The sequence below is a fragment of the Esox lucius genome, chromosome 16 (genome assembly GCF_011004845.1).
Source record: "Esox lucius isolate fEsoLuc1 chromosome 16, fEsoLuc1.pri, whole genome shotgun sequence".
In the NCBI taxonomy this organism is placed as follows: domain Eukaryota; kingdom Metazoa; phylum Chordata; class Actinopteri; order Esociformes; family Esocidae; genus Esox; species Esox lucius.
Genome location: NC_047584.1, coordinates 21,441,549 through 21,468,456, shown reverse-complemented (window position 1 = coordinate 21,468,456; position 26,908 = coordinate 21,441,549). Strand labels below are relative to the sequence as shown.

At 43.2% G+C, this 26,908-nt stretch overlaps 1 protein-coding gene across 1 annotated transcript in view; it reads right to left on the bottom strand.

The window, feature by feature from the left end:
* LOC105016195 (receptor tyrosine-protein kinase erbB-4) overlaps positions 1-26,908 on the bottom strand; it is a 344,454-nt gene that overhangs the window by 82,149 nt on the left and 235,397 nt on the right. Inside the window, exons 4-10 of the mRNA XM_013137977.3 lie at positions 18,071-18,202; positions 13,048-13,113; positions 8,686-8,804; positions 7,245-7,386; positions 5,831-5,944; positions 4,211-4,337; positions 3,153-3,226 (exon numbers count right to left, since the gene is read on the bottom strand). Of these exons, the coding sequence (XP_012993431.1) occupies positions 3,153-3,226; positions 4,211-4,337; positions 5,831-5,944; positions 7,245-7,386; positions 8,686-8,804; positions 13,048-13,113; positions 18,071-18,202 (774 nt within the window). The remainder of the gene's footprint in view (positions 1-3,152; positions 3,227-4,210; positions 4,338-5,830; positions 5,945-7,244; positions 7,387-8,685; positions 8,805-13,047; positions 13,114-18,070; positions 18,203-26,908) is intronic.

Sequence of the window (26,908 nt, the reverse complement as noted above, 5' to 3'; positions counted from 1 at the left end):
CTTCTGAGAATGGACGGCAAGAAAAGACTAGAGGGGTAAAGGTCTTCTGAGAATGGACGGACAAGAAAATACAGGAGGGGTAAAGGTCTTCTGAGAATGGACGGACAAGAAAAGACTAGAGGGGTAAAGGTCTTCTGAGAATGGACGGACAAGAAAAGACTAGAGAGGTAAAGGTCTTCTGAGAATGGACGGACAAGAAAAGACTAGAGGGGTAAAGGACTTCTGAGAATGGACGGACAAGAAAAGACTAGAGAGGTAAAGGTCTTCTGAGAACGGACGGACAAGAAAAGACTAGAGAGGTAAAGGTCTTCTGAGAATGGACGGACAAGAAAAGACTAGAGGGGTAAAGGTCTCTTAGCAATTGGTAGACAAGAGAGAGTGGAGAGAGGAGAGGAGTATAAAGGAGAGAGTGGTGTGAGAGGAGTGTAGAGGAGAGAGGAGAGGAGTGATAGGAGTGTAGAGGAGAGTAGAGAGGAGTGAGAGGAGTGTAGAGGAGAGAGGAGAGGAGTGAGAGGAGTGTAGAGGAGAGGGGAGAGGAGTGAGAGGAGTGTAGAGGAGAGGGGAGAGGAGTGAGAGGAGTGTAGAGGAGAGAGGAGAGGAGTGATAGGAGTGTAGAGGAGAGAGTGGTATGAGAGGAGTGTAGAGGAGAGTGGAGAGGAGTGAGAGGAGAGAGGAGAGGAGTGAGAGGAGTGTAAAGGAGAGAGGAGAGTTACACAAGTGCCAGTGATAACAGAAAACACCAAAATGATTTTACCATTCAAACCTCCAGAGAGCTGCATTTCCAAGAGTACATGTCCTAATGGTTCCATAAGTTAGATTTGGATTGGCTTTCAACATATTCAGGAAATAAACCCAAGGAAGAGCGGTCTGATGATGGGAGAGGAGTTTCTAACAGAACCTTGGTCAGAGCTCATTGAAAAGAGAGACATAACATTCAGCGGGGCTTATATGAGTTTCCAGACATCACTGCTCTCCTGTTCATTTTCTGGCCAAGCCAGTACAGTAGCTGCATCTCAAATGGAGCCCTAACCCTTCACTGTTCTCTACATTTGACCAGGGCCCATGGGGTTGACAGTGTGTCATAAAGGGGATAGGGTGACATTTTGGATACAAAGGATCAATCTAGCTCAATGTTTTATCAGCGGGGGAAGTTACAATGAAATAATCTCTAATCAAATTACACCAATCTAACCAATTATCATACAACCCCCAATCAGATGCATATGATTGACATCCTGGACAGCGTTCTGTATCATTGACTGACGCAACCGCCAATATAACAAAACAGTAAATATATTTAATGAGACTAATGAAACCGTAAGATACATTTTATATTGTATAAGTGTTATTTAGTATTGACAAAGGCTACCCAATTACTGAGTGCAATACTTTTTACTAGGGGCTTTGCTGTTTGCCTCTTTGTGTGTCAGTGAAAGTACATGTGAAATAACATTATGTGATGGATAAAATGACAATATTTCATGTGTCAAATAAGAATACTGACCATCAACACTCTTTTCTCATATGTTAAAAAGTGTTATTTAATGGTTCTAAATATGTTTAGGAGAGGAGTGGGAGAAGAGAGGTAGGGGAGTAGGAGAGGAGAGGTAGGGGAGTAGGAGAGGAGTGGAGTAGGAGAGGAGAGGTAGGGGAGGGGTTTCATTGTTCATCTTGCTAATGGTACTAACGAGGGCCTGTTGAGTACGTGCTGGGCCTCTCTAACAGCAGCACTCTAACAGCAGCAATAGCCATTAATTAATAATATACGTTAAGACACAAAGGGGCCTAATGGTCTCTTGCATTCTGCTGCAGGTATTTTGGACCCCAGTACATGTATTTCCATGGGATTGGCTGTACTATACAGGTTCTGTTCTCACAGTATGTGTTCTAACTCTGTCCTCTCTCCCTCCCCAGGCTGTGGGCAGCAAATGGCTACTGGAGGGATGAAGTGAGGACCAGAGAGGCTGAAGCTGTAAACTCGGGGGTTAGGCTCACTGAGTGCCACATTACAGGTACATCCATGTAAAAGGCAAATTATCCAGTATTGCCTGACAGAGTGGAGGGCCACAGGCAACAGACCAAGGGTTAAGAGTTTTAAAGCACAGATGATTAAAGTAAAAGCTGTACGCTGAGAAACTCACTTATGATAAATGGATTCAGTGGATGGGCCACCAACGTGTTGCATGGACAGGCCTGCCCTGACCTGGCCTTATGGAAACAGGGACAACGTGTCCAGGGAAGAACATTTGGCAGGGTACAATGTATGTGTGAGATGGTCCTCCTACCTTGTGTGTGTGTGTGTGTGTGTGTGTGTGTGTGTGTGTGTGAGAAAGAGGGGTTGACGTGTCGGTAGAGGAATCACAGCACTGGCAGCACTATGAGACGAGGTATCACTGTGTCATGCAGGCTACAGGTCAGAGTCAGGCTCAGTTGCTACAGGTTCATCCCAAATGGCAGCCTACTTGTGGTAACTACTTTAGATGGGGAGGGGGCACAGGGAAGTCAAACACTGGCTTTAACAGCTCTCCCCGTCACAGCAATGGATGTGGTCTGGAGACAGGGGAGGCAGGGAAGATCGGTTATCCACACAATTTCACTACAGACACACACACACACACACACACACACACACACACACACACAGACCCCTTCATACTCCATGTGAAACTGGAGAACTGTAAACCTCTCGAGTTCTAGGTCCCCATGGGAGGGGAAGAAGAAAAACTCTCATCTCACTTTCATCATTCAGCCTGCCCATCTTTGGTCTAGGTCTCTAGTGGCCTCACACAAGCCCCCCCACCCGCTCCACTGAGTCCAAATGCCAGAGGGGACATCATGCAAATGAATGTGTGGACAGGGGGATTGACCGTGGGGATTTCTACAGTAGGTCTACATGTCTTCCTTTCAAACATTACCCAATACATTTTCATGTGTAGTAATAATAATACATACTTCATCTCCAGCCCGTCACAAGTTTGGGTTGGAGTACCTGAGATTTACAGTATGCTCTTAATATACACTACAAAGCTAGTGTTTCTTTATTGATGGATCTATAGTCATCTCAGTATTTCGTTATTAGACTTACCACTGGAAACAAAGGTCGAAAACAGTTTAAGGAAATTACACTTTTGATTTGGATGAATTGATTTTACCTGTGATCTCCTTAACAGTCCGGAAGACATTCAGCTTTTCCGGATCCAAAGCTTTAATGTTGTGGTACACATCTCTGCATAAGTGAGTGAGGAGAAAGAGAGAAAGGTAGAAAGACGGGCAAAAGAGTGATAGAGGGCAGAAAAACAAAGAGAGAGGGGGTTAGAGAGATGACAGTGGGGGGGCGGGAAATACAGACAGGGGAAAGGAAGACAGAACAGTAGTAGTGAGAAACAAAACTGGAGCAATAAAAATAGAAAGCTGTCACGGCACACACAACTGCTGTTCCTCCCACTTTTCAGGGAGGCTGGCTTTGCTCCTTTGTCTGGAGGAATAACTGGGGAGGTTTCATGGCCACACACACACATTGTGTATAATGTAGACAACTAGCAATAGATTTATGCAAAAATGGCTAACACAGGTCTGGATCCCAGATGGAATAACAATAAACATTATTCACTAACATTCTGTGTGTACTCCAGGGAACCGAAGCCATGTACACTATGTCCTGTTATTAATAAGTACTTCAGGGAGTCTTTCCCTTCACCTGGTTAAGGTCAGTTCCATTTCAATACAGTCAATTTGGCAGGGTATATTTTCAGTTTATTTGCTGAATTGAAGGAATTAAATGGAGCTGATCCAAAACAACCTGTTTTTTATTTTGCTGTTGTGTCTACTAGATACGTGATGACTAGATGATCACAGAAGATAGCTATCTAATTGAAGGTATTGTCGTAGGCTATTAGCTAGTTAGCTTCTTATTCGATGTAATCAACAAGCGTTCATTTACATGATCATACGTTTTATTTTTGCAGTACACTCAAGGCATGTGAAAATATGATTAAAAGATGAATATCAGGCAAAAGATGATGAGATAAGACGAAGGTTAACTTTAACAACGTGCTGGGGGAGGCAAAATTGTGGAGATTTGTAATTTTATTTGAGTGTTGGACATAAAAATGTCAGCAAGTCTGCGGAAACTGATGTCAATCACGCATGTTCACCTCAGTTGCTAACCCTAGTGTGCATGAATGTGTGTAGGTGTGAGTTCCTCTCTCACCCCTTGATGCCAGTGATGAGGAAGACCAGGTTGCCATTTATCTTGGTACAGTTGATGAATTTGTCTATGTTGCTGGAGTCCACGGTCTGAGCTGACTGCAGGCTGGCCGTACCAATACCGTCACAGGCTGAAAGAGCAGAGAGCGGGCCGAGAAGGGAGCGCAGGCCAAAAATGATGAACGGAAATGTGAGCTGTTTTATCCCCGCCCCTTAAAGAAATCTGTACATTGACATCGTCACATGGAGCAAAGATTTAAAGCACACAGAGAGGTTGGAGGGGTTAGAGCACCGTGTAACCACCGACCACACACAACCGTTAGCACAACCTTGACCTAAACACAACTACATCTGACAAACCCAATTACAGATCTTTGGTACTGTTCACAAGTATGTGGCAATGTTACACCACTATTAGGACAAAAAACACAACGTATCAAACAAAACCTTTTCACAACATTTTCACAAGTATTTCTGACATTGACGGAGCACATAGACATTGAAACACATTATGTTCATACAAAGTACATGCATAACTTTAATCTTGTGTATTGTTAAAATACCCTTTACTGTCACTATGTTAATTGTTCCTAATTGATAATCACTCAACCATTTGGTGAATATACTGCATGAATTTGACATTGTTTTGTCTACTATCTTCAGATTAAAAAGTACAGAATCCCCACCCTAAGGTCATAGATTTGTATGTAACCTCTGTGGGATTCAAACCCACAACCTTGGTGTTGGTAATGTGAGCCACAAAATACCACTTCATTGCCTATGTACAATACTATACTGTCACAAACAAGACATAAAACTATATAAACAATACACACCATGTGAACTATATAGACTATACACACCATGTGAACTATATAAACTATACACACCATGTGAAAACTGCCAGTGTGTTTCAACATGGAGCAGAACAGAAAGGGTAAAAACTAACTGTAGTGCTGTGGACCATCACAACTACATCCTTGTTGATAAAGCAGGCTTCTACAAGGCCAAAACTCAACAGCGTCAGTGCAATATCATTGGCCAATGAGCAATTGTCCATGTGCCTGGACAACGTGGGGAAAACATAGTGTGTAGCAATATCCAAAGATGTGCTGGTAGGACATACGCCAATTCTTGGGACTTACAATTCTGTGGCTGCACACCTGATTGAGTTAATCAATGAATTGTGTGTGATAATGTTGTGTCCCACCTTTCAGAGATGATTCAGGAATGTCATTGTTTTTCCAAACAGGTGTCTTACATTGTTTTGTCTTGGACTAACTGATTGTTACAATGAAATAACTGAAAGAATCGCTCTATGTTTTGTTTTGATGAATTAGCAAATCATTCTCGTTGTACTCGTTGTATTTCACCAAAAACTTCCTGATTGAATCACTGATCTTGTGGTGAAAGATGTTTCCAAACCAAATAAAAGCAGAATCCGTTGTTTTGAATGCAATATTTAATGATTTACGATTAGGCTCTGTTTGGAGTTTTGTACTAAGAGTTTTGAAACACTGCATCATACTATTGATAATAGTACCAAAGTGACAGAAAAAAAACACAATATAGTGGTTGTCAATGACAGCGGGATAAGATGTAGGGGAGTGCAGTGTTAGGATACCTTTAGGACAGATATCCGTGCAGGCGATACAAATCTTGATCCGGTTCTGTTCCACCTCCATCTTATTACTGGGACAGGCCCTCACACAAGAGCTGTGGTCCACCACAAAGTTATCTGGAACAGCATACACAGAGTGGAACACAGTATGTGTCGGAGCAGCACCAGAGCCCAAGGGGAAGTAATTATGGAGTGTAATCTGGGGTAGGAACAGGTTGCATGATAATGGACTGACTCTGACACCGCTGAATGACCATTTGCCATGGAGATGTACTGTAAACGAATGTCTACGTGAGGAAACTTGGTAGGCGGTGAATAGCAGCGAAACGTGTCCACTGTAATATCCACCCTGAAGAAAGGGGTAGATTAGGGACACACATCAAACGATTGCTTCCCTCACAGCTTCAGGCTTACAGAGACACCTAAATTGCAGGGACATGTTCAGGGGTGCTTGTGGAGGTCCGTTTCCAGAAAAACCTTGTGTAACCCCATGGGCCCTGATGAAGGTAATGTACTGTGGTGGGAAAAAGGTGGGGAGGCTAGTAGACAGTGGATGAACAGAGCTCCAGCTCAGACAGCCTTACACACTGCCGAGCACACAGCACACTTCAAAGGACCAGAAAAGGACTCTTTTGCTAATTATCTCCCTTTCTTTCCCCTTGCTCTGTGCCCGTCGTCCTCCCCTCTCCCATCCTCCCCTCTCTGCTGCCCTGTCCTCCTGGCATCCCAGACTCTTTGTCTTCTGGCAAGTGGGCTAAAATAACTCCCAACAGTGTCTTGAAATCTTTACAAAACACCCACTCATACAGGCTATTTAAATCAGCACAGAGAGGAGAGGAGTGAGATGGGCCTTTCAAATCAATGGAGGAAATGGCTGATTTAAGGGATAGGGGAGGATGAAGGAGAGATGTGAAGAGGGTGCTAAGTGGAGATGATCAAGGACGTTTCTGTCTGCTCCTCTGCAAAATAAAACTGGACTTAAACAAAGGAGGGTTGAGAAACGAGTCAATGTCCTAAGGCCCTTCCAGTTGATGTGTATGAGCAGACGGCGCTACTCTCCTACGGATAACCATCCGAGCCTGTTGAAACGCCGTGCTTGTAAACTGCCGTGGTTCTGTGTCCATAACATGAGTGGGTTTGAAGTGCGTGAGTGTCATGCCATGTGCAATATGCTCCCATGTAAGAATATGATGGCGCTGTTTTATCTTCGGGGCCACTGGTGTGTGACGCTGTGTTTCGTCACCGTGAAGACTTTACGGGCAGGATCCTTCAGGGTTTCTTCAATATGAAGAACCCCTAAAGGATCCAATAGGAGCCTTTGCTTTATAGAATGGATTTTGCTTATTTCCGTCTGTATGTACTGTATGTGGTATGTGCATTCATTGTTGGTGTTTTTTGTTGGTGTAACATTTCTTACGTGGGCATTTCTTGACGCAGAAGGCTCCATAGGTGTACTTGGCTTTGGGGTTGCTTTCCAGTTGGAAGGAGGTTGGGTTGTAGACAAAGGGCTGGGGGCACTGGGTCACACATGCCCCGCTGTCGTTGAAATTGGTGCAGGCCTGTGGGAGAAACGCACAGACGGACCTGTTAGCTGGGCTAGCAATTTACTGGTGTAGAAACACAACCACCTCCACTACACAGACTCTGTGAGTAGCAGTTGACACGTTGTTTTGTGTACGTAACACATTACGTGGCTGTGGAGGGGGTTAAGTGGCAAGTGGAGGGGATTTAATGACTGAGCAAGCTAGCTATGTGTACTTTGCAGTCCAGAAACCATTTAGTAGGACATTTTCATTAGGGAACTGAGGGAACACAAATGATCCGAGGACAAGCTCAACACCATTCCATGTTTTACCTCAGCCATAGTTGTATTTAGGTTAGCTACAATGAAGTTGGGTGAATGACTTTTAAGCTTCCAAAAACACTGGATCACTGGACCAATCATTGCAGGCAAATTGGACGATATTTACACCCGTTTAAATCGACACTTCAGAACCAAATTATATTGCACTGCAAGTGACACTGAAATCTGTTAGACTTGCAGGTTAAGAACTGGAAAGACTCCTACTATAGACAGTGGTACCTGGTTACATGCATATCTTGAAGATGTCGGAGTCTTGCTGATGTGTTAACAACCTTACAGTGATTGATCTAAATCCAGTTGTGGATTTACAGTTATAATTAAATAAGATAGATTGAGAGATGTGATCACAATAGTTGGAAGTAAAAGAGAAAAAAAGATCTCAATACATCATGACACAACAACGTTGTTTCATCCAACTAGGATAAATAGATTGTAATAATGAAGAGAGACAGATGGAGAGAGAAGGAAATAACAAAGGAACAAGAGGATGTGAAGGTGGGCACAGCACAGGTTTTATATTTAACACAAGACATTGTGGGAGAAAATGCGATTTCAGTGCTAAATCTTTCAACAAAGAACAATGGCTCGGTCTTAAATGGAGCCCTATTCCCTTGGTAGTGAACTAGTCATGACCCGAGGTCTATGAGACCTGATCAAAAGGAGAGCACTCTAAAGGTAATAGGGAGCCATGGAAGGTAATGGATTTAAACAGGGAGGTTCTGGGTCTGGAGCGCCTATTCTCTAGAAGTATGAAAAGCCCCAGATGGAAGCAACCTTGCATTCGAACAAAAGGTCACAGAAAAAAAAAAAAAAAGCTCTGATATACTGAAAAACAGAGAAAAAATAAGCGAAAGAAAGAAATAGACTTGGTGGTCCATCATCAAAAACATTCTATTATGGTGGTTTGAGAATGTTCACCATGGCAACAGACGACTGGAAGGAGGGTTCTCTCCTCTGTGATGATAGGCTTTATAAAGTAAGTGTGTGTACTTACGAAGCAGTCTGTATCCTTGGGCCCGGAGCATCCCCCTGCACACTCGCGATGGCAGCAATCACTAACGTAGGGCCCGAAACAGCGACCGTCGCACTGTTCAGCACACACTGTCTTAGTCACTGGAGGAAGGCAACAGGAACGAAACATCAGGGCACAAAAGGACAGACACCCAATACAGAAACACTACTGAATCGATCTTGAACAAGGAAACAAATCCACTGAGTGACCGTCCACAACAGGGGAAAGCTATCATTGTGGTTTTCTGCGGGACTGAACTCCATCAAGGACCTCTTCTGAACCTTAAACAACTTTTTCAGGCCATAAAACTTGGTCTGATCCGTACTTTGGAAACAGACCCAAAGCTGAGGCTAAAGAGAATGTGAGAACGTTTTGGAGAGAGACCTTGCTGTCTGTTCATATGACGGCTGTGTGGTGCTGCAATTCTATGTTCCCTATGTCAGTCACTGACAGTTGCTGTCTCTCCACAATGTGCTGCTTCCAACACCAGCCTGGCTGTCATTCTATTCCAGTGCATGACCACCAAGAGATGAAGGGCCGATGACTGGCTCACGGATATGCCTGTGCATGTCTTTGTGTGTATCTGTGTGTGTGTGAGTGGGTGTGTCTGTGTATCTGTGTGTGTCTGTGTGTGTGTGAGTGGGTGTGTCTTTTTATGTGTCTGTGTATCTGTGTGTGTCTGTGAATCTGTGTGTGTGTGTGAGCGGCTGTGTCTGTGTATCTGTATGTGTCTGTGTATCTGTGTGTGTCTGTGTATCTATGTGTCTCTGTGTGTGTGTGTGTGTGTGTGTCTGCGTGCATACCAAATGGCTCTCTGCCAGAGTCACAGGTTGATAACTGCAGCTGAATACTGGGTGACGGTTTACAAATAAGTTTTCCTTCCAGAGAGGCCATGATGACACTCAAGCTGAGGCTTTACCTGCTAGTGGCTGTGTGTGCATGTGTGTGCATGTGTGTGCATGTGTGTGCATGTGTGTGCTCATTTGAGTGCTGGCCTTTTCTGTAATGTTGCATGCCCTGGGATGTATGTTTGGGTGGGACAGGGGAGTCATGATGCCACCAAAATATTACAGACTGGTTCATTTGACCTTCCCCCACATTATTACATGCCAGTTATTTTTTTTTTTAACGTATACCCTTGGGCATGACAGTACATGACCTTCAGAATGTTCAGTTAAGAGAGGACTATTACACTCTGGTTCAGAAGGGCCTAAACACATCTGGTTTCCATCCTCTCTTTCTAATAAGTCTGGGTCAGACCCAGGACAACAGGGGCGTTCGAATAAAGTACTAAGTAAAAACTTAAATCTGAAGTGTTATGGACCTCAGGGACCAACTGTAAACAGCCCTGACCTTACAGTGAAGCAGCTAGCACGGTAATTATTCGTGTTAGCAGATATTCACAGCTTTGCTAGGTGGAGGACAACATTCTTTCATATTTGAATCTACATTTTATTAGTTTGTGTGTGTGAGCTCACGTTGCATTATTCAACACTTGCATTTTATTAGTGGCAATATGACATTGTCAGTTCATGCATTTGTGTCAGTGTAAATGCCTGAGGGATATGTTTTTCGGAGTAGAGAACATGACTTCTCAGCACTTTGTTGTGCTGGCTCTTTGGATTTATGGTGTTGATCATGAGAATCCTTCACACAGTGAGACTGGCCTGATGGATTCAGGATGCCTCCTCCCAATGAGACGGGCCTCCTGGTCTGCCCACATCTGCCCCCCCCCCCCCCCCCACACTTCTCACCTCACCTCACCTCACTAACATACCGTCAGTACAGTCCATTACAACCGCCATTCGACTATCGCCGCTGTTAGCGAAATGAAATAGCCAACTTACCAAAAAGACATTTTGTCAAACAAATGACAATGTCAGGAGGCGCCGCACGCACTCAGACGCAACATGGCCATTGATCTACCTGCCTTAGAATATTCACTTAACACCACCAGGCAGCCACTACAAATAAAAGTAATCAATCTCATATAGTGCGCTGAATATCTTCAATTTAAACAGGCAACTGACAGGGGCATCAGTCACCGCGCCTCATCTTACATCAACGCCGCTTGGCTGTCTGTTTTTTGGGGAGCAGCCACCGCCCGTATATCTGGAGAGGCACCGTCTTGGGCTAGGTGCAGTAAACGGACGGGAGCGTGCATGTGTGTGTGTGTGTGTGTGTGTGTGTGTGAGCGCCTGCATGCATGCACACAAATATCTGGCTGTTCTGTGTCATAGCCCAAAGAGCCTATTTAGGCACCTGCATGTCAGGAGATAATACAGCCAGCCCAGCTATCGGGTGATATTGATGAGGGCAGTCTGTATTCAGGGCTTCATGTGAGTGTTATGCCGATAGGCCTTTCTCTATCAGGTTTTTCACACACACTCAAAATATGCTCTGGCACTTTCGACAGGAAAGAGGGAGCGAGGTAGAAGGAGAGAAGAGGGATTGAGGGGGAAGGAGAGTAATAGAGTGAGATTAAGAGGGAAGTATAGGTGAAGGACAAGGGATGGATGGAGTGGGAGGGAGGGAGGGAGGGAGGGAGGGAGGGAATGGGAGGAATGGAGGGACACAGATAGAAGAGAAGAGGGAGGGGACGGAGCGCCACGCATAATAATTGTGAGAAAGTATGATGGAAGGATAGAGGGCAAAACAGAGAGCCAACCACCAAAGCATTATCTTGAGAGAGGAAATAAAGTGTGTTAAAGAACTAGTCACTAGGAGAAGTAGTTAATTCTGATTATCTTAATGAGATCAGGCTGCACAGCAAACAGACAATAAAACATGGACCACAACAGTAACTGTATCAGACAGAGAAAGAGAGATGGAGAGAAGGATTTTAATAAAGATAAAAAAATAAGAGAAATGAGGAGAGATAAAGAATGAATGAGTGACGTTCAGAGAAATGGAGAGATGTCACAGAAAATAAAAAGAGAGAAAATCACAGATGGAGAGAAATGTGAAACGTGTAGAGTAAAGTGAGCATATGGAGTCCTGGGACACATAGTGACAGAGACAGATACAACAGGCAGAGGCAGCAGAAATCAGAAATTACATGAGAGTCATTAATTAGTGTCAGACGTAACTTAAAGTTAATTTTACCTCCTCCTCAAAACAAACCTGAAGATGTTTCCCCAAAGGGAAGTTTGACCACTTGGCCTCCTGTTAGAAAGGGAGTGTCTATAACACATCAAGCCCCATCTTTTATATTCTGTGGTACTCCCTAAGGCGACACAAGACATTCCCTAAGGCGACTTATGACATTCCCTAAGGCCGAACGAAGACATTCCCTAAGGCACACCAAAAACATTCCCTAAGGCAACCAAAGACATTCCCTAAGACGACCAAAGAAATTCCCTAAGGCGACCCAAGACATTCACTAAGACGACCAAAGAAATTCCCTAAGGCGACCCAAGACATTCACTAAGACGACCAAAGACATCCCCAAAAGCGACCCAAGACATTCACTAAGACGACCAAAGACATCCCCAAAGGCGACCAAAAACATTTTGCCACCCTGGGTTTTTTAATAAATAATTTCAGCATTAACATGAGCCTCAACGTCTCGGCCTGCTATGGGACATACTCGATATCCATGGCTCCGATCTCTCAGAGAAAAAAATACTATATGACTTTCGTTCAATAAATTACTAGTGGCTTGCCCCATAGGCTGCTACATTCAGGAATGACTACTAAGGGACTTAGACGCTAGATGATTTAAGTTTTCAGACCCCTACTAAGGCTTTTTTCTTTAAAAGGGCCTAGTGACAGATTTTAGCAACGGCAGGATATTCGGGGTAAACTTGGGATACTTTTGCCACCTGGAAATGGACAACGCCCATCTGCTCCCCAATGGAATCCAACTAACTTAGCTTGACTAAATTAAAGGTATTGCCTGCTGCTGTCACTACAGTTAGAGACTTACTGAAATACAGAAATGTACCTTCTTCAGAACAAACTATCAAAATAAAGCCTAAAACATCTGGTTTTAAATGGAAAAAAACCCACAATCTTAGTGATGGTTCGTCTTTAACAGTTTGACTTAATGCAGTGGATCCGCTGGGCAGGCAGTGGAGTGGGCGGCAGGGGAAATCACAGTCGTTTAAGCCTGACGAGGCAAAGATTTATAATCTGGTATCGTGGAAGAGGGCAGGATGGGGCAGGAGCCAGAGGAGGAGACGATGGGGAGGGAGGCAGAGATGAGATAAAGTGAGAAGGATAGGTGTCTGTGGGAGGACCAGGCCGTAGGTAATTATGCTCCCAGTGTTAAAGAGCACTCCTGTTCAGCCTGTCTGCCTGTTGGGGGTGATGGGTAGGTGGAGACGGCGGAGAGGTACTCACGGCTCTGACACTGGTCCTCCTTTGGGCCCCAGCAGCGACCGTTGCAGGAAACGTGACATTTCTGACCTGTGGGCGACATGGGGGTACATGATTACTTCCCAAAGAAGAGATATGATCAAACCATACATCTCACTAGCTGCTCGTTCAATCACGCGCACGTCTGATTTGGCTACGATGATTACAACAGACTGGCACGCACACAACTCCACTGTTTTGTTTCCTTAATGCATTACTATAATTACTAACCGAGTGTTCTCATTAATGACTGCTGTAGGGGAGAGTAACAGCGGCAGTAGCTTCTAGCTAGACACTCTACCGCATATTAGCGCTTGCTGTGTTTTGGAGGGCTTAATTGACTGCTTGGTAATTGCAGTGTGAGGCAGGATGAGTGCTGGAGTGGCGTCCTCTGTCCCTGTTCCACTTCAGTTAAGAGCAATTATATTTAAGGCTGACACTTTCTGTCTGACATCATTAAGCAACATCCCCTCTGTTCCTCTCCCTCCCTCCATACATCCCTCCATCCCAAACCACTAGTTGCTTTTCTTTAACAACTTCTTAGTTCACACAGAGTAAAGATTATAAAATACCGGGTATCTAAAATTCATGTTAACCAATTGACTATTGCATGACCTGGGGTGTAGATTCATTGGAGGAGTCAGAGGAGGAGACATATGAGGAGTCATGAGAAGAGACAGAGTAGGAGACATAAGAGGAGTCATGGTGGGAAATAGAGGAGGAAGGAGTAATTGGGTAAGCTGGGGAGCAGGGGACAACAGTATGTCCATCAGTAACAGTGGGGGTGAGAAGTTACTGACACAGATGATGAATAATTCAAACCTAAAATAAATAATTCAAATTCTGAACTATATATTTGAAACCCGAAGAAAAACTCAGTTTTAATTGTGACACACATTTGTGAGAAAAATATTTACTTATTCATTAAGACTCATTATTTTTCTTACAAACAATTTTACCTCAGATAAGAGTTAGATTTCTCTCATATTCTAATTGCAAGCACAACCTTATAAAAAAAAAAATAACAAGGAAAAGAACCAGGCAAGCCTAGTTCTGCCAACCTGCCATTAGAAGGGATGAATGTTGTTGCCTAAGCTGGATTCGATCCACGGTTTACTGTGACAGACTGCGTCTTTAACCACTACGCTATTTGAAGATGTGGTGTAGAGGTGTGGTGTTTTTGTAAAAAACTAATAGACAGTTAAATAGCTAACCAATAAGCCATGTGATCTATTCTATGTGTATCGAAAACGAGCGCAATATGAACAAATCCTAATGTCTAATTTGTTTGGTCCGTGGCGAGGACCGACCCCCATTCGCCAACATGACAGCCCGTGAGTCTAACCACTAGGCCATGCTGGGGATGGCTAACTAATAGCTATACTGAATAGTGAACCACTACGCAATTTGAACAATGCCATGTAAATCTAAAAAGAACGCAATATGTTCATCGCTGGCGCAGTTCGTCCATCGCAACAAAACACGTGCTAGTCAATACTGAACAAAAACCCTAATGCCTAATTTCTTCATGGCGAGGATCAAACCCCGGTCACCAGCGTGACAGTCCACATTTTAAACCACTACGCTACAGGTAGGCTCTCAGACAGTCACTCAGTAAGAGACATTCGCTCTTCTTGGCGGGCTCCGCTGACACGGTCCAGCATATCTTTCTTAAGGGGTCCAATAATTCTGGAGGGCACTGAAGCTCTGTAATATTTTAATTATATTTTTTATAGTTATTTTTTCTCATCTTTATCAACCGTGTCAATTTATCACCTCATTGTATTTGTATCTGGTCTCTGGTCTAACCATGAATGGCAGGCCACAGAGCCACAACCCTGCAGGTTTTATTCTAACTCCCACTGACCTTCAGTAAAACGATGACACTATTCCCCACATCATAATGTTTTACTACTTCGTTAAAACACAGAGATTTCAAGGTTAAAGTCTTGAAAGGCTTACACTGAAACCTGGATTTATGTGAGGAGTGGATTTCAAATTCCTTTCCTGTGTTGAAGTGCAAATAAAAACAGACACAAAGCTGGGAGTTGCCCCAATAATATAAGATGTTATAGTATGCTGTTATCACATCCGCACCTAAAAACACTTTTCAATCATTGCCAACCAATCCCTTTGAAGGACAACACACCATAAGCCAACACAAGCCAAACCACCATAAGCCAAGGTATATGTCACACTTCACTAACCTTCGGGAAATGTAATTTAATGTAAAAAATTAAATGGCTGCTTTTTCTACTTATTAACAGTCACCTGTAGTTCGCAAATAACAAGTGCATTCCTAAGTTGAGCCTAAAATGAACAGAAAACTTCTCAATAGCAATGAGTGACAGAGATAACAGTTGTGTTGGAGATGCCCAAGAGCTGAGTTCTGATTGGTCTGACAGTATGAGGCTACTAGTTACAGTACCAAACGTCATATTGGAAGGTTACAGCTAACTAGCAATAGAGAATTGCACGTCTTGCTATACACTCATCAACATTACTGCCCGTACCTTAACTGGTCTGTTGGCAAAGAGCTGTGGTAAGAAAGTTCTGAAGGATTAAACGGAAACAACAGAGAATGTCTTACAAGACATTCTCTGTCTCTGTCTGCCAGGAACCATTTATACAGGTTAGAGTCCAGCTAAATTTATGGCCCCAGAGCAGAGGCCAAATTTTTTCAAAATGAAAACAAAAATTGTGTTCTAAAGACCCCGGTCCAGGTTAAGACCCAGGAATTGCATGCAGTGAGATCAAGTCAGACTGCTTTCCTCGTGGTTCCCCCAAAAACTAGTGTCTGAACATGAGAAATGAGAGATGAGTTAGGCAGCGCCACCTACTGTCCTGACTATGCCACTTAAGCCAGTCCAGGGTAGCCAAACAGCTCATATAGACATGGGTTTGTCTAGGAATCTCGGCCGATCCTGCTCTGGCACCTCCCACATGATCAACCAAAGGCGGAGCTGTGCCACCCTTGTCACCATAATGTTATTTCCAGTTGTCAAAGCGGGCTGGAACTTCCAACAATTCTGCTAAAGGACCATCGATATTCATGACCCTATTGAGCCACTAGACAGGCGGCATGAGGATATTGTTGGGCAGTGGACTTCCCTCTAGTGGTTAGTTATAATGAAGCTAATGTGCTTGGCAATACATTCCAATGTTTGCTAGAGAACTGTAAGACCTGTAAGTCGTGATTGTAGAGTGTGTTCAGGTGTGGACGTGATATAAGCGGGTAGTCCATAGTGTCTTACCCGATGACTAGAGGAATAAAGCCTGAGGGTAATATAGAGCAAGGGTTCTCATGAGACAGGGACATGAGACATTCCCGATGACTAGAGGAATAAAGCCTGAGGGTAATACAGAGCAAGGGTCTTATGAGACAGGGACATGAGACATTCCCAATGACTAGAGGAATAAAGCCTGAGGGTAATATAGAGCAAGGGTTCTCATGAGACAGGGACATGAGACATACCCGATGACTAGAGGAATAAAGCCTGAGGGTAATATAGAGCAAGGGTTCTTATGAGACAGGGACATGAGACATTCCCGATGACTAGAAGAATAAAGCCTGAGGGTAATATAGAGCAAGGGTTCTTATGAGACAGGGACATGAGACATTCCCGATGACTAGAGGAATAAAGCCTGAGGGTAATATAGAGCAAGGGTTCTCATGAGACAGGGACATGAGACATTCCCGATGACTAGAGGAATAAAGCCTGAGGGTAATATAGAGCAAGGATTCTTATGAGACAGGGACATGAGACATTCCCGATGACTAGAGGAATAAAGCCTGAGGGTAATATAGAGCAAGGGTTCTTATGAGACAGGGACATGAGACATTCCCGATGACTAGAGGAATAAAGCCTGAGGGTAATACAGAGCAAGGGTTCTCATGAGACAGGGACATGAGACATTCCCGATGACCAGAGGAATAAAGCCTGAGGGTAATATAGAGCAAGAGGTCTTATGAGACAGGGATAATCTGAAACATTAACCAACCCCAACACACACACCCATCATGCCTGTTTCTGCCATCATAAATAATCCCTGATAATAATAATAATAATAATTATGTTTGCTTGTCTTCTCTTTGATTAGAGAAAAGCATTAGTGACGGATTATGCATTTCTGGAAACTGTTGTTTGATGGATTCAGGTTAGTAAACCAATCCCAATCTGTGCCCTATGCCCTTTGTAGTAGTTCTTCCCATTAAGCTCTGCTCATAAGTAGTGCACACTATAAGGGAACGTTTACCATATAGGATGTAGACCCTAAGGAATTGCTGTTCAGGTTGTTAACACATCTTCTGTAACCTACTTCTTGGTTAGAAAGACGTGTGTTTGTTTTTGGGTTACGGGTGACAGATGTGACAGATTTCATTTTAATCCTGTTTATGACAGACCTGACCTATATACATCGCTGGACCTGTGTCAATAACATTGTTAGAGCCCCTCGCTGGCTCGGATACAGTGAGGTCATACAGTAAACATGTGACATCACCGGTGAAGAGCGTACCATTAGTTGGGTGTTTAGTCAGGTGGTCGAAGGACTTACATGTAACACTGCTGTTGGTAGGCACCACCAAGGGGCTCAGCCGGGGGGGGACTTACATGTAACACTGCTGTTGGTAGGCACCACCAAGGGGCTCAGCCGGGGGGGGACTTACATGTAACACGGCTGTTGGTAGGCACCACCAAGGGGCTCAGCCGGGGGGGGGACTTACATGTAACACTGCTGTTGGTAGGCACCACCAAGGGGCTCAGCCGGGGGGGGACTTACATGTAACACGGCTGTTGGTAGGCACCACCAAGGGGCTCAGCCGGGGGGGGACTTACATGTAACACTGCTGTTGGTAGGCACCACCAAGGGGATCAGCCGGGGGGGGACTTACATGTAACACTGCTGTTGGTAGGCACCACCAAGGGGCTCAGCCGGGGGGGGGACTTACATGTAACACTGCTGTTGGTAGGCACCACCAAGGGGCTCAGCCGGGGGGGGGACTTACATGTAACACTGCTGTTGGTAGGCACCACCAAGGGGCTCAGCCGGGGGGTCTTTACAATGTCTTGCCAGTGGATGGTGTCTGCATGGCACAGGAACTTGTTCTTGTCAACATAAACCCCTCCATGTAGGATCTCTGTGGAAAGGCAGAAAACACAGAAACACATCAGGATAAAGTCATGAAACACACACACACACACATATATCAAGGGAAAAATACTGACACACACACACACAAGCATTAGGAAAAAGTCATGAGACACAAACACACATACACATACACAAACACATCAGGACAAAGTAATGAAACACACACACACACATATATCAAGAAGAAAATACTGACACACACACACACACACACACACACAAGCATTAGGAAAAAGTAATGAAACACACACACACTGCCCTGAACCCTAACCCAGATCCCTCTATCTGAGCCAGACAGGCATGATGGATGTGGGTTTCAGAAGGCCAGACAAAGCCTGGTCTTATTGCTCATATTATTAACCATAATCTAGTTTACTTTTCCTCTCCACCTTGTCAGATCGGAGGAATCGGACCAGCATGCACAAACATGCGCGCACACGCACACACACATACACACACACCCCCTCAGAAACAAAAGAAATGATTACCTTAGCCCCCCACGATACCAAATCCATCCAGCCAGGATGTACCCCCCCCCCCCCCCACCTAGCCAGACCTCACTAACAAGTTTGCCATGTCATATTTCCACTGGGGAGGGTGAAGAGGATTACACGACATATCCCGTGTGACATCCAAGTACCCCATCATTATTATCTGGTAAAAATGAATGCATTGTGAATAATGTGCAATTTGGGATTCAGCTGCTGTCTTCTAATCTGGATCATAGTATCCAACTGGGATCAGAGAGTTGACTCTGCGGGGGGGCAAGGGGGGGGCACCTGCCTCCCGCAGTGCAGAGTTCTATTTTCTGATTGGTTCACAGAGTGCAGTCCTGTTTATTTTCATCCTGGGATAATCAAAGGAAAGTCCTTGTCACCCAATCACCTAAAAAACAGTAATACTTGCCTTGTTGCTATAGAAGATCTGCATTATTTACAGATCTGGCTTTATCTACACAAGCGCTTACGCGCGTGTGTGTGTGTGTCTGTGTGTTTGTGTGTGTCTGTGTGTGTGTGTGTGTGTGTGTGTGTGTGTGTGTGTGTAAGCCAGCAGTACGTGTAGTGGCCTGATTGAAACCCACTCCACAGATGATTGGAGGTGCTGTTAATATTGTTGTTTTCTGCTTTTCTCCGTGGGAGGCATGGTACTTGTTACTCATTGCGGTAATGAATCTCAACTACGCTACATTACGTGAGGGAGGGTGGAGGGACCGTGGGCTAGGGAGCGTGTGTCTGTGTCTGGGACAGTTCTGCACGGGTGCGTGTGGTGTTCAGAGCAGAGGGAGGCGGGAGCTATGACTGCTGCTGGTCGGCCTGTGAGAGGAACGAACAAACAACAGCAAACACCGCAGCACAAAACCTCAGCATGACCTTCCTGAACCCCAGTGTGTTTTTCTGGACCAGAGGAAAGGCGGTAGGGGGTGGGTGTGTGTGTGTGTGTGTGTGTGCACACATGGTAGCTCTCGGTTGACTTGTTTCTTTGAGCATGAATGACCCTCTCTGCATGCCCAGGCTTGGCCCAGTGATGCAGACTTGGTCATTTTGAACATGGAGGCAGAATGTGGCTCAGTCAAACAGACGGTTTGGTAAGAACACAACTAACTAGATTGTTACCAGATACAGTATTATTGCTAGATTATTAACAATGGAACCTTATTAACAAGAAGTACGATCAATGTGCAATGTATAACAACATTCAGGTATAAATGCTCACAGCAACAAAGCTGCAGAACACACAATAACCTGAAATAAATCTTTCTTAAGTAGCTTTCATGCCCAAACCGGTTGGAGAGTAGTTTTTTAATGGCATATCCAAGCAACGGTTAATGTAGAGAATTCATAATTCATTGTAACTTGGTTACATAAGCCAAACATGTACACCAGGCATAGCAACTCACACAAGAAAGACATGACATTCTACTCTAAAAAGAAAAGGTTCTTGGAGGATCTTTTAGGGGTTCTTCTAAACAACAATTACAAAAGGATCTTCAACTAATTAATGTTGAGTGGTTCCTTATGGTGAATTGGGGTAGATATATTGGAGGTAGGTTCGTCAAATTATTCTTTGAACGGTTCTTAGAGGAACCAATAAAAGCAGTTCTTTTTAGTGAAACAGAGACAGTTTCAAGACATCCTGCTAGCTAACTGTCCCACTTACTGTATTATTTAAATGATTGATTAGCTACTGTGTCTTCTACTCACAGGGCTGGCAGATGGAAATGGACATAGGTGTCTGATTTAGGTTTTACTTCATATCCGTAAAAGACGACTAAAAGACGTAACGTTTAGGCATGAATGTTATTGTGGTTGGGTTAGATTGAAACTTAGGTTGGGGTAAGGATACGTTTTAGGTTTACTTTTTAAGGGCAATCAACTTTGGTGTCCCCATTTAGATAGCTTAAATGTTAGTTCATTTGCAGTGTTATGACTTCAAACTACAGTGCTATGACAAAACACACATAATTTAAACTACTGTGCTGATGCAGAACACGAATCATTAAACTACAGTGCTAATGCAGAACACGAATCATTAAACTACAGTGCTAATGCAGAACACGAATCATTAAACTACAGTGCTAATGCAGAACACGAATCATTAAACTACAGTGCTAATGCAGAACACGTATCATTAAACTACAGTGCTAATGCAGAACACGTATCATTAAACTACAGTGCTATGTCAGAACACACATCTTTCAACTACAGTGCTATGTCAGAACACACATCTTTAAACTACAGTGCTATGTCAGAACACACATCTTTAAACTACAGTGCTATGTCAGAACACACATCTTTAAACTACAGTGCTACGTCAGAACACACATGTTTAAACTACAGTGCTATGTCAGAACACACATCTTTAAACTACAGTGCTATGCCAGAACACACATCTTTAAACTACAGTGCTATGTCAGAACACACATCTTTAAACTACAGTGCTACGTCAGAACACACATGTTTAAACTACAGTGCTATGTCAGAACACACATCTTTAAACTACAGTGCTATGTCAGAACACACATCTTTCAACTACAGTGCTACGTCAGAACACACATGTTTAAACTACAGTGCTATGTCAGAACACACATCTTTAAACTACAGTGCTATGTCAGAACACACATCTTTAAACTACAGTGCTATGTCAGAACACACATCTTTAAACTACAGTGCTATGTCAGAACACACATCTTTAAACTACAGTGCTATGTCAGAACACACATCTTTAAACTACAGTGCTATGTCAGAACACACATCTTTAAACTACAGTGCTATGCCAGAACACACATCTTTAAACTACAGTGCTATGTCAGAACACACATCTTTAAACTACAGTGCTATGTCAGAACACACATCTTTAAACTACAGTGCAGATGCAGTTTCCTTCCCGCCAAAATCCTTCCTTCCCCTCCTCCCTCCATCCTCCATCCTCCCTCCCTCCCTCACCTCTCTCTCCCACATTCCCTCTCATCCGTCAGCTTCCTCATGACTGTCAACTTCCGCGACACGTATTAAGCAGACAGACGATGCATGTCTGCATGCTCGAGTGATGCGCGTCGCACAGACAGACAATGCATGCCCATCTGAGAGAATGATGCGTGTCACACAGATAGAATGTGGGCAATAAGGGCACTTGTTGAGTTTGAGGGGAGAAGGGCAGGGGCTTAAGCCCCCCCCTGGGGTCTGTGTGCACGTGCCTGGCTGGCAATTTCGCAAGGGTAAACGCTCCTTCTGTTATAATTGTGGAGACAGGATGGCTTTTATTAAATCTGGAAGACAGATGTCTAACTTGTAAAGCCCAAGAGGTTTGACTAGGAAAAACATAAATTATTTCTATATGGAGGCAAATCAGTCTTGCTTTTACTGTGCTACCTATTGACATGTATAAGATAATTCAAGGCAGATTTTCTGCACATTTTTGTTGGGTCCTTCTTTGTAGTGTGTGTGTGCATGTTGGTATGTTTGTGATGGACATGGCTATTTAAGAATTTATTAAATATTAGCGTTTAAATACTTGAGTATTCATTTTGTTTGTTGCCTATTTTAAAGCTGAAAAGGGTTTTCGAAAATGTCAATATCCATGTGATATTAATACATACAAGGATATACAATGATATTTTAAATTAGCAATTTTAAAAAAACATTTATTTTATGACTGTGCTAAAATAACAAGACAGGTAGCATAAGGCATAGCTTGTCGTTCATGGTTGCCAATCAGAGCAGCACCACAGTCAAAGGCTCTGTGACAGTTCACTAATGAAATGCAACATTTAAATGATTAAAATTATATTAGCCCCAATGAGAAGGGGGGGACTACAACAAGCAACCAACAGGTAGGCCAATCTGAATGGGTATGAGGATAAAGAGCAGCCATTAAGCCTAAACCTAGCTAAAGCTTCTGTAGCTAAATACTGCTGCTAGTTATTTAGTCTTAGCTATAGCTGTGTCAGCTTGGCTACTGCATTGCTCTACCTCTCTCCACTCATATAAAACACAAAGGCCCTCACCAATGGCAGAAATATAGTGCCAGCATCAACCACTATCTAACGCAGCAACACCCAAGCCAGGTTCAAAATGTACCGGTGAGTATAAACATTACATACATACTACATATCATAATATCCAGAGAGAAAAAAGCCTGATAATACTGGCAGGCGTGTGTATTCCAGACCTGCCTCATACACCACCATTCCTCATAACCTTGTCCTGTGAAAGTCTCCACATGATAAATGGCTTAATGTTCTCAATTACAAGATGAGGGCACCTCCACTGGAGCTACAGTAGGAATTGCAATTTAGCACTTTTTCATGCACACACACACATACACCCACACACACTAACAAGTGCCAGCACCAATGCACACCCACCCACACAAAGACATATGGCGTGACATCAACTCTACCAGATAAAACAGTGAATGGGGCTGGACAACGAAAAGGGCAAATGCTGATGCTTGTGTAATTAGAAAAACTTGTTCTCCTTATGCACAACAACCCCCCCCCACACACACACACACACACACACACAGACACACAGCTGTGGTTATGATAGGCATAGAGTGGTAAATTAAATCTGACCATTAACTTCCTGCCCTGGCCTTAAGGGAATATTACCAATCAACACGACATGGAGCCAAAGCCTACGCCACGCTGCTACGCGGCTACACTTTGAAAGATGTGAAACAACAACACTAAAGAATCTTGCTGTTCAACCTAGTTTTCTAAAAGTTGAAAAATTCCTATTTTTGCTGATCCCAACCCACAAGAACTTAGCCATAACCCCCAACTTACCTATAATTCTAACCAATTGTAGTTATTTCCGTAACACTTACCATTTAAAGACAAATATCTACAATTTGTAGAAGTTGGAAATAATTGTCGGACTGCCTCTTTATGCACACAACTCTCTCACTCAGGAACAGCAGGGTTGAGCTAGCTCGAGTTCTTCTTGTCATGCTCCCCCACCAATGCGATTACATGTGATTTGTGAAATTATGATTATCTTCTGTACTTGAAAAACATATATTCTCAGAGTCAGTAGAAGTTTTAACATTTTACCTTTTTTAATATCTGCTCCAAAGACGGCTTCAAAGATGCTGCAAACACGCTAGCTTGACCCTGGTCTCCCTGAGTGAGAGAGTTGCATGCGTACAGAGAAAGTCCAACAAACACAAAGTGTTTATAAACTTACACTGTAGACAAAGATTTGCCCTTTTAAAAAAAACAAGCTCATGAAAAATTACCCCATTTGTAGACTTTTCTAGATCGAACCAACGTTTGGGGAAATGTTCTCCCTTGTTCATATGATAAAACTTGTTCACACGACTGAAAAACATAGAAAAACAACACAGTCCGTCTCATCCCATCCTGCCTTTCTGGGCCCATTTTGTTACCAAGGATACCATATGTCTGCGACAAATCCAGGCTGTGTAAACTTGAACAAACAATAAGAGTAGCAGAACCAATGAGCACTCTCCCTTTCAGAACCACACAGCTGTGCCAACCACATTAATACAGCCACCGATATGACCACAGCATGTGACCTCATTCTACTACAGAACCACTGAAGTACAAATTACCTCATTCAAATAGATTCTATGTTCCACTTGATGTGGCTGGAGAATTCAAGAATAAATGCCTCATCTGTATTTACTGTTTCCCAGTATTTCAGTACGGGATTCACCGTAGTATTTATAAGAGACCTTTTCTAATGCAACTTGTTCTGAACTTTCTTGGTGTATAACATTGTGTTTTTATTATTCTATTGAGTGCTATAGAAGGATTTTTACTGTCTTCATTACATATTTCAAATAAGCTTGAAAATTCCCAGTGTAACTACTTTTTCTGTGTCTGGGTCCCTACCCCCACTTCAACTCACTTAACCCCGCCCCTACCCCTACTCACCCCACCTTCACTCACCCAACCTTCACCTGCCCAACCCCAACTCAGGACACCCCAAAACTACATCCACTCACACAATCCCTAGTCACCCCACACCCCCTCATCCCACCTCCACTCACACCATCCAAGTCATCCCAAAGCCACCTCCACTCACCCCACCTCCACTTAATGCCTAGGCCTGAGTAAGTCTCAGTAGAACACAGTGCCCCTGCCCACAGAGGACGCCATTAAACGCCTGTCTGGACACGGTGAGTAAGATATGAAGGACGTAAAAAAGTCAATATTCTGTGATTCTATTTTTGACTGACTCAGCATGTCCAGACAGGCTCAGGCCCTCAATGGCATCCTCTCCTCCTCTGAGGTAATGAGCTATACTGGCACCAGCGGGATGTTACCTGTCAGTACACATCTATAATAAGTTTCTCCTCCACCAGTCCTGGCTTAACCATTACTGGGAACATGATAAACAAACCCAATATTATCATGAATTTCATATAATACCTCTAGAACACTCAGCAGATCAATGTCTGACTGATCACTTTGACCTTTAACCATAATTAATGAATATAAACAACGACAAATACTCAACAGAACCCAGGTGAACCCAGATATTGTATCATAAAACTATGATTATAACCCTGTGGGACACAATCTGAGATCTAATGTACAGTAATCACCAAAGATGTTGACTGGTAAGACTGAGGTTTGGTAGCCTGGCCATTAATGTAGCCCTATATGACTACATTTATACTACATATCAAAACAAGGACAAGGCCAGGAGACCAACACAGGATTCGAGCTGCGATTTAAATGTGATTAAGGATGAGCCACAGTGAAATACAGCCAAGGAACCATTCAAAAGGAATTGTCCTTTTATGTATTTAACACGTGACCAGAACACATCCAAATTAACTTCACTACAGAAAAGGCTTCACGAGAGGCTCACAGACAGAAAAGGAGGGGTGGAAAAGAAAGAGAAATGGAGAAAGAGGAAAGAATTGAGAGACAGAAAGCAAGAGAGAGGTTTTTGTTCTGCTTGTGCAGCAGTGGTCAGGCAGTGGGATTATAAATGCATATAGGGTCTGTCGTGAGTAGAGGGGAAATGGCACCACTGATGACATTCACGCCTGAACAAGCACAGCGGGATGAGAGTCATGTGACCATCAGGTGATCATCATAATGATCAGGGGGGATGGAGAGCCAGAATGTAGAGCATTTAATAACCTAACACCATCTTATTAACTACAGTCATTACTTTGACTAGGACCCATCCGGAGCCTTCTTTTGCTCTGGTCTAAAGAAATGCATTATATACGGTCATTGATTTATTTTTTCCTTCTTATTATTCAAATGGACCAAGGTCAATTACCTAGTTCACAATGAGTCATTTGTGTCCAGAAGAGGAGTTTGGGTGGAAAACAAGACCTCTACCCCATACCAACCATTGAAAACCAATGACACTGTCAATAAATAAAAGACTGCAGTTGCATAGAAAAAAATCATTACCCTCACAAGGTTGCCATCAATAACAAACCAATTCATAAAGGAAAATAATGAAATATGAGGAAATCAGAGGGAAACATGATTGTTGTCTGTTGTCTCTCATCCTAAGAGCAGAGTACATGGGTCCTTTATACTGGCATATGAATATGTAAAAAGTTCAGATGGGTTTGTTCAGATGGAGCTTTCAGCAACACTTTATTCTGAGAGCCCCAAAAGTGTGCCTGTAGTCTACAGATTGTCTACTGACTATCGGTAACATTTTATCTAATTATCTACTTCTGTAATCCTAACCCTTATCTACATCCTAACCCAAACATGTATTCTATCCTTAAACTCAACCCATACCCTAAACCTAATTCTAAACCTAACCCTAATATTAACCTTAGCAAGAAGTTGTTTATCAACCAATAGTTTGTTTGAACTTTGTTGATTGTATTACTCTCTATAGAACATCTACAGATGGAAATTGTGACTCTCAAAATAAAATATAACCGAACATTCTTTTATTTTTTCATAGTCCAACAAAAAATTTACTATTTGTTAACATTGCATTTTTAACAAAAATTATATTTTAGTCCCAAGGACTCGATCTATACATTCAATGCTATAAATCCATATACACTCACCTAAAGGATTATTAGGAACACCATACTAATACTGTGTTTGACCCCCTTTCGCCTTCAGAACTGCCTTAATTCTACGTGGCATTGATTCAACAAGGTGCTGAAAGCATTCTTTAGAAATGTTGGCCCACATTGATAGGATAGCATCTTGCAGTTGATGGAGATTTGT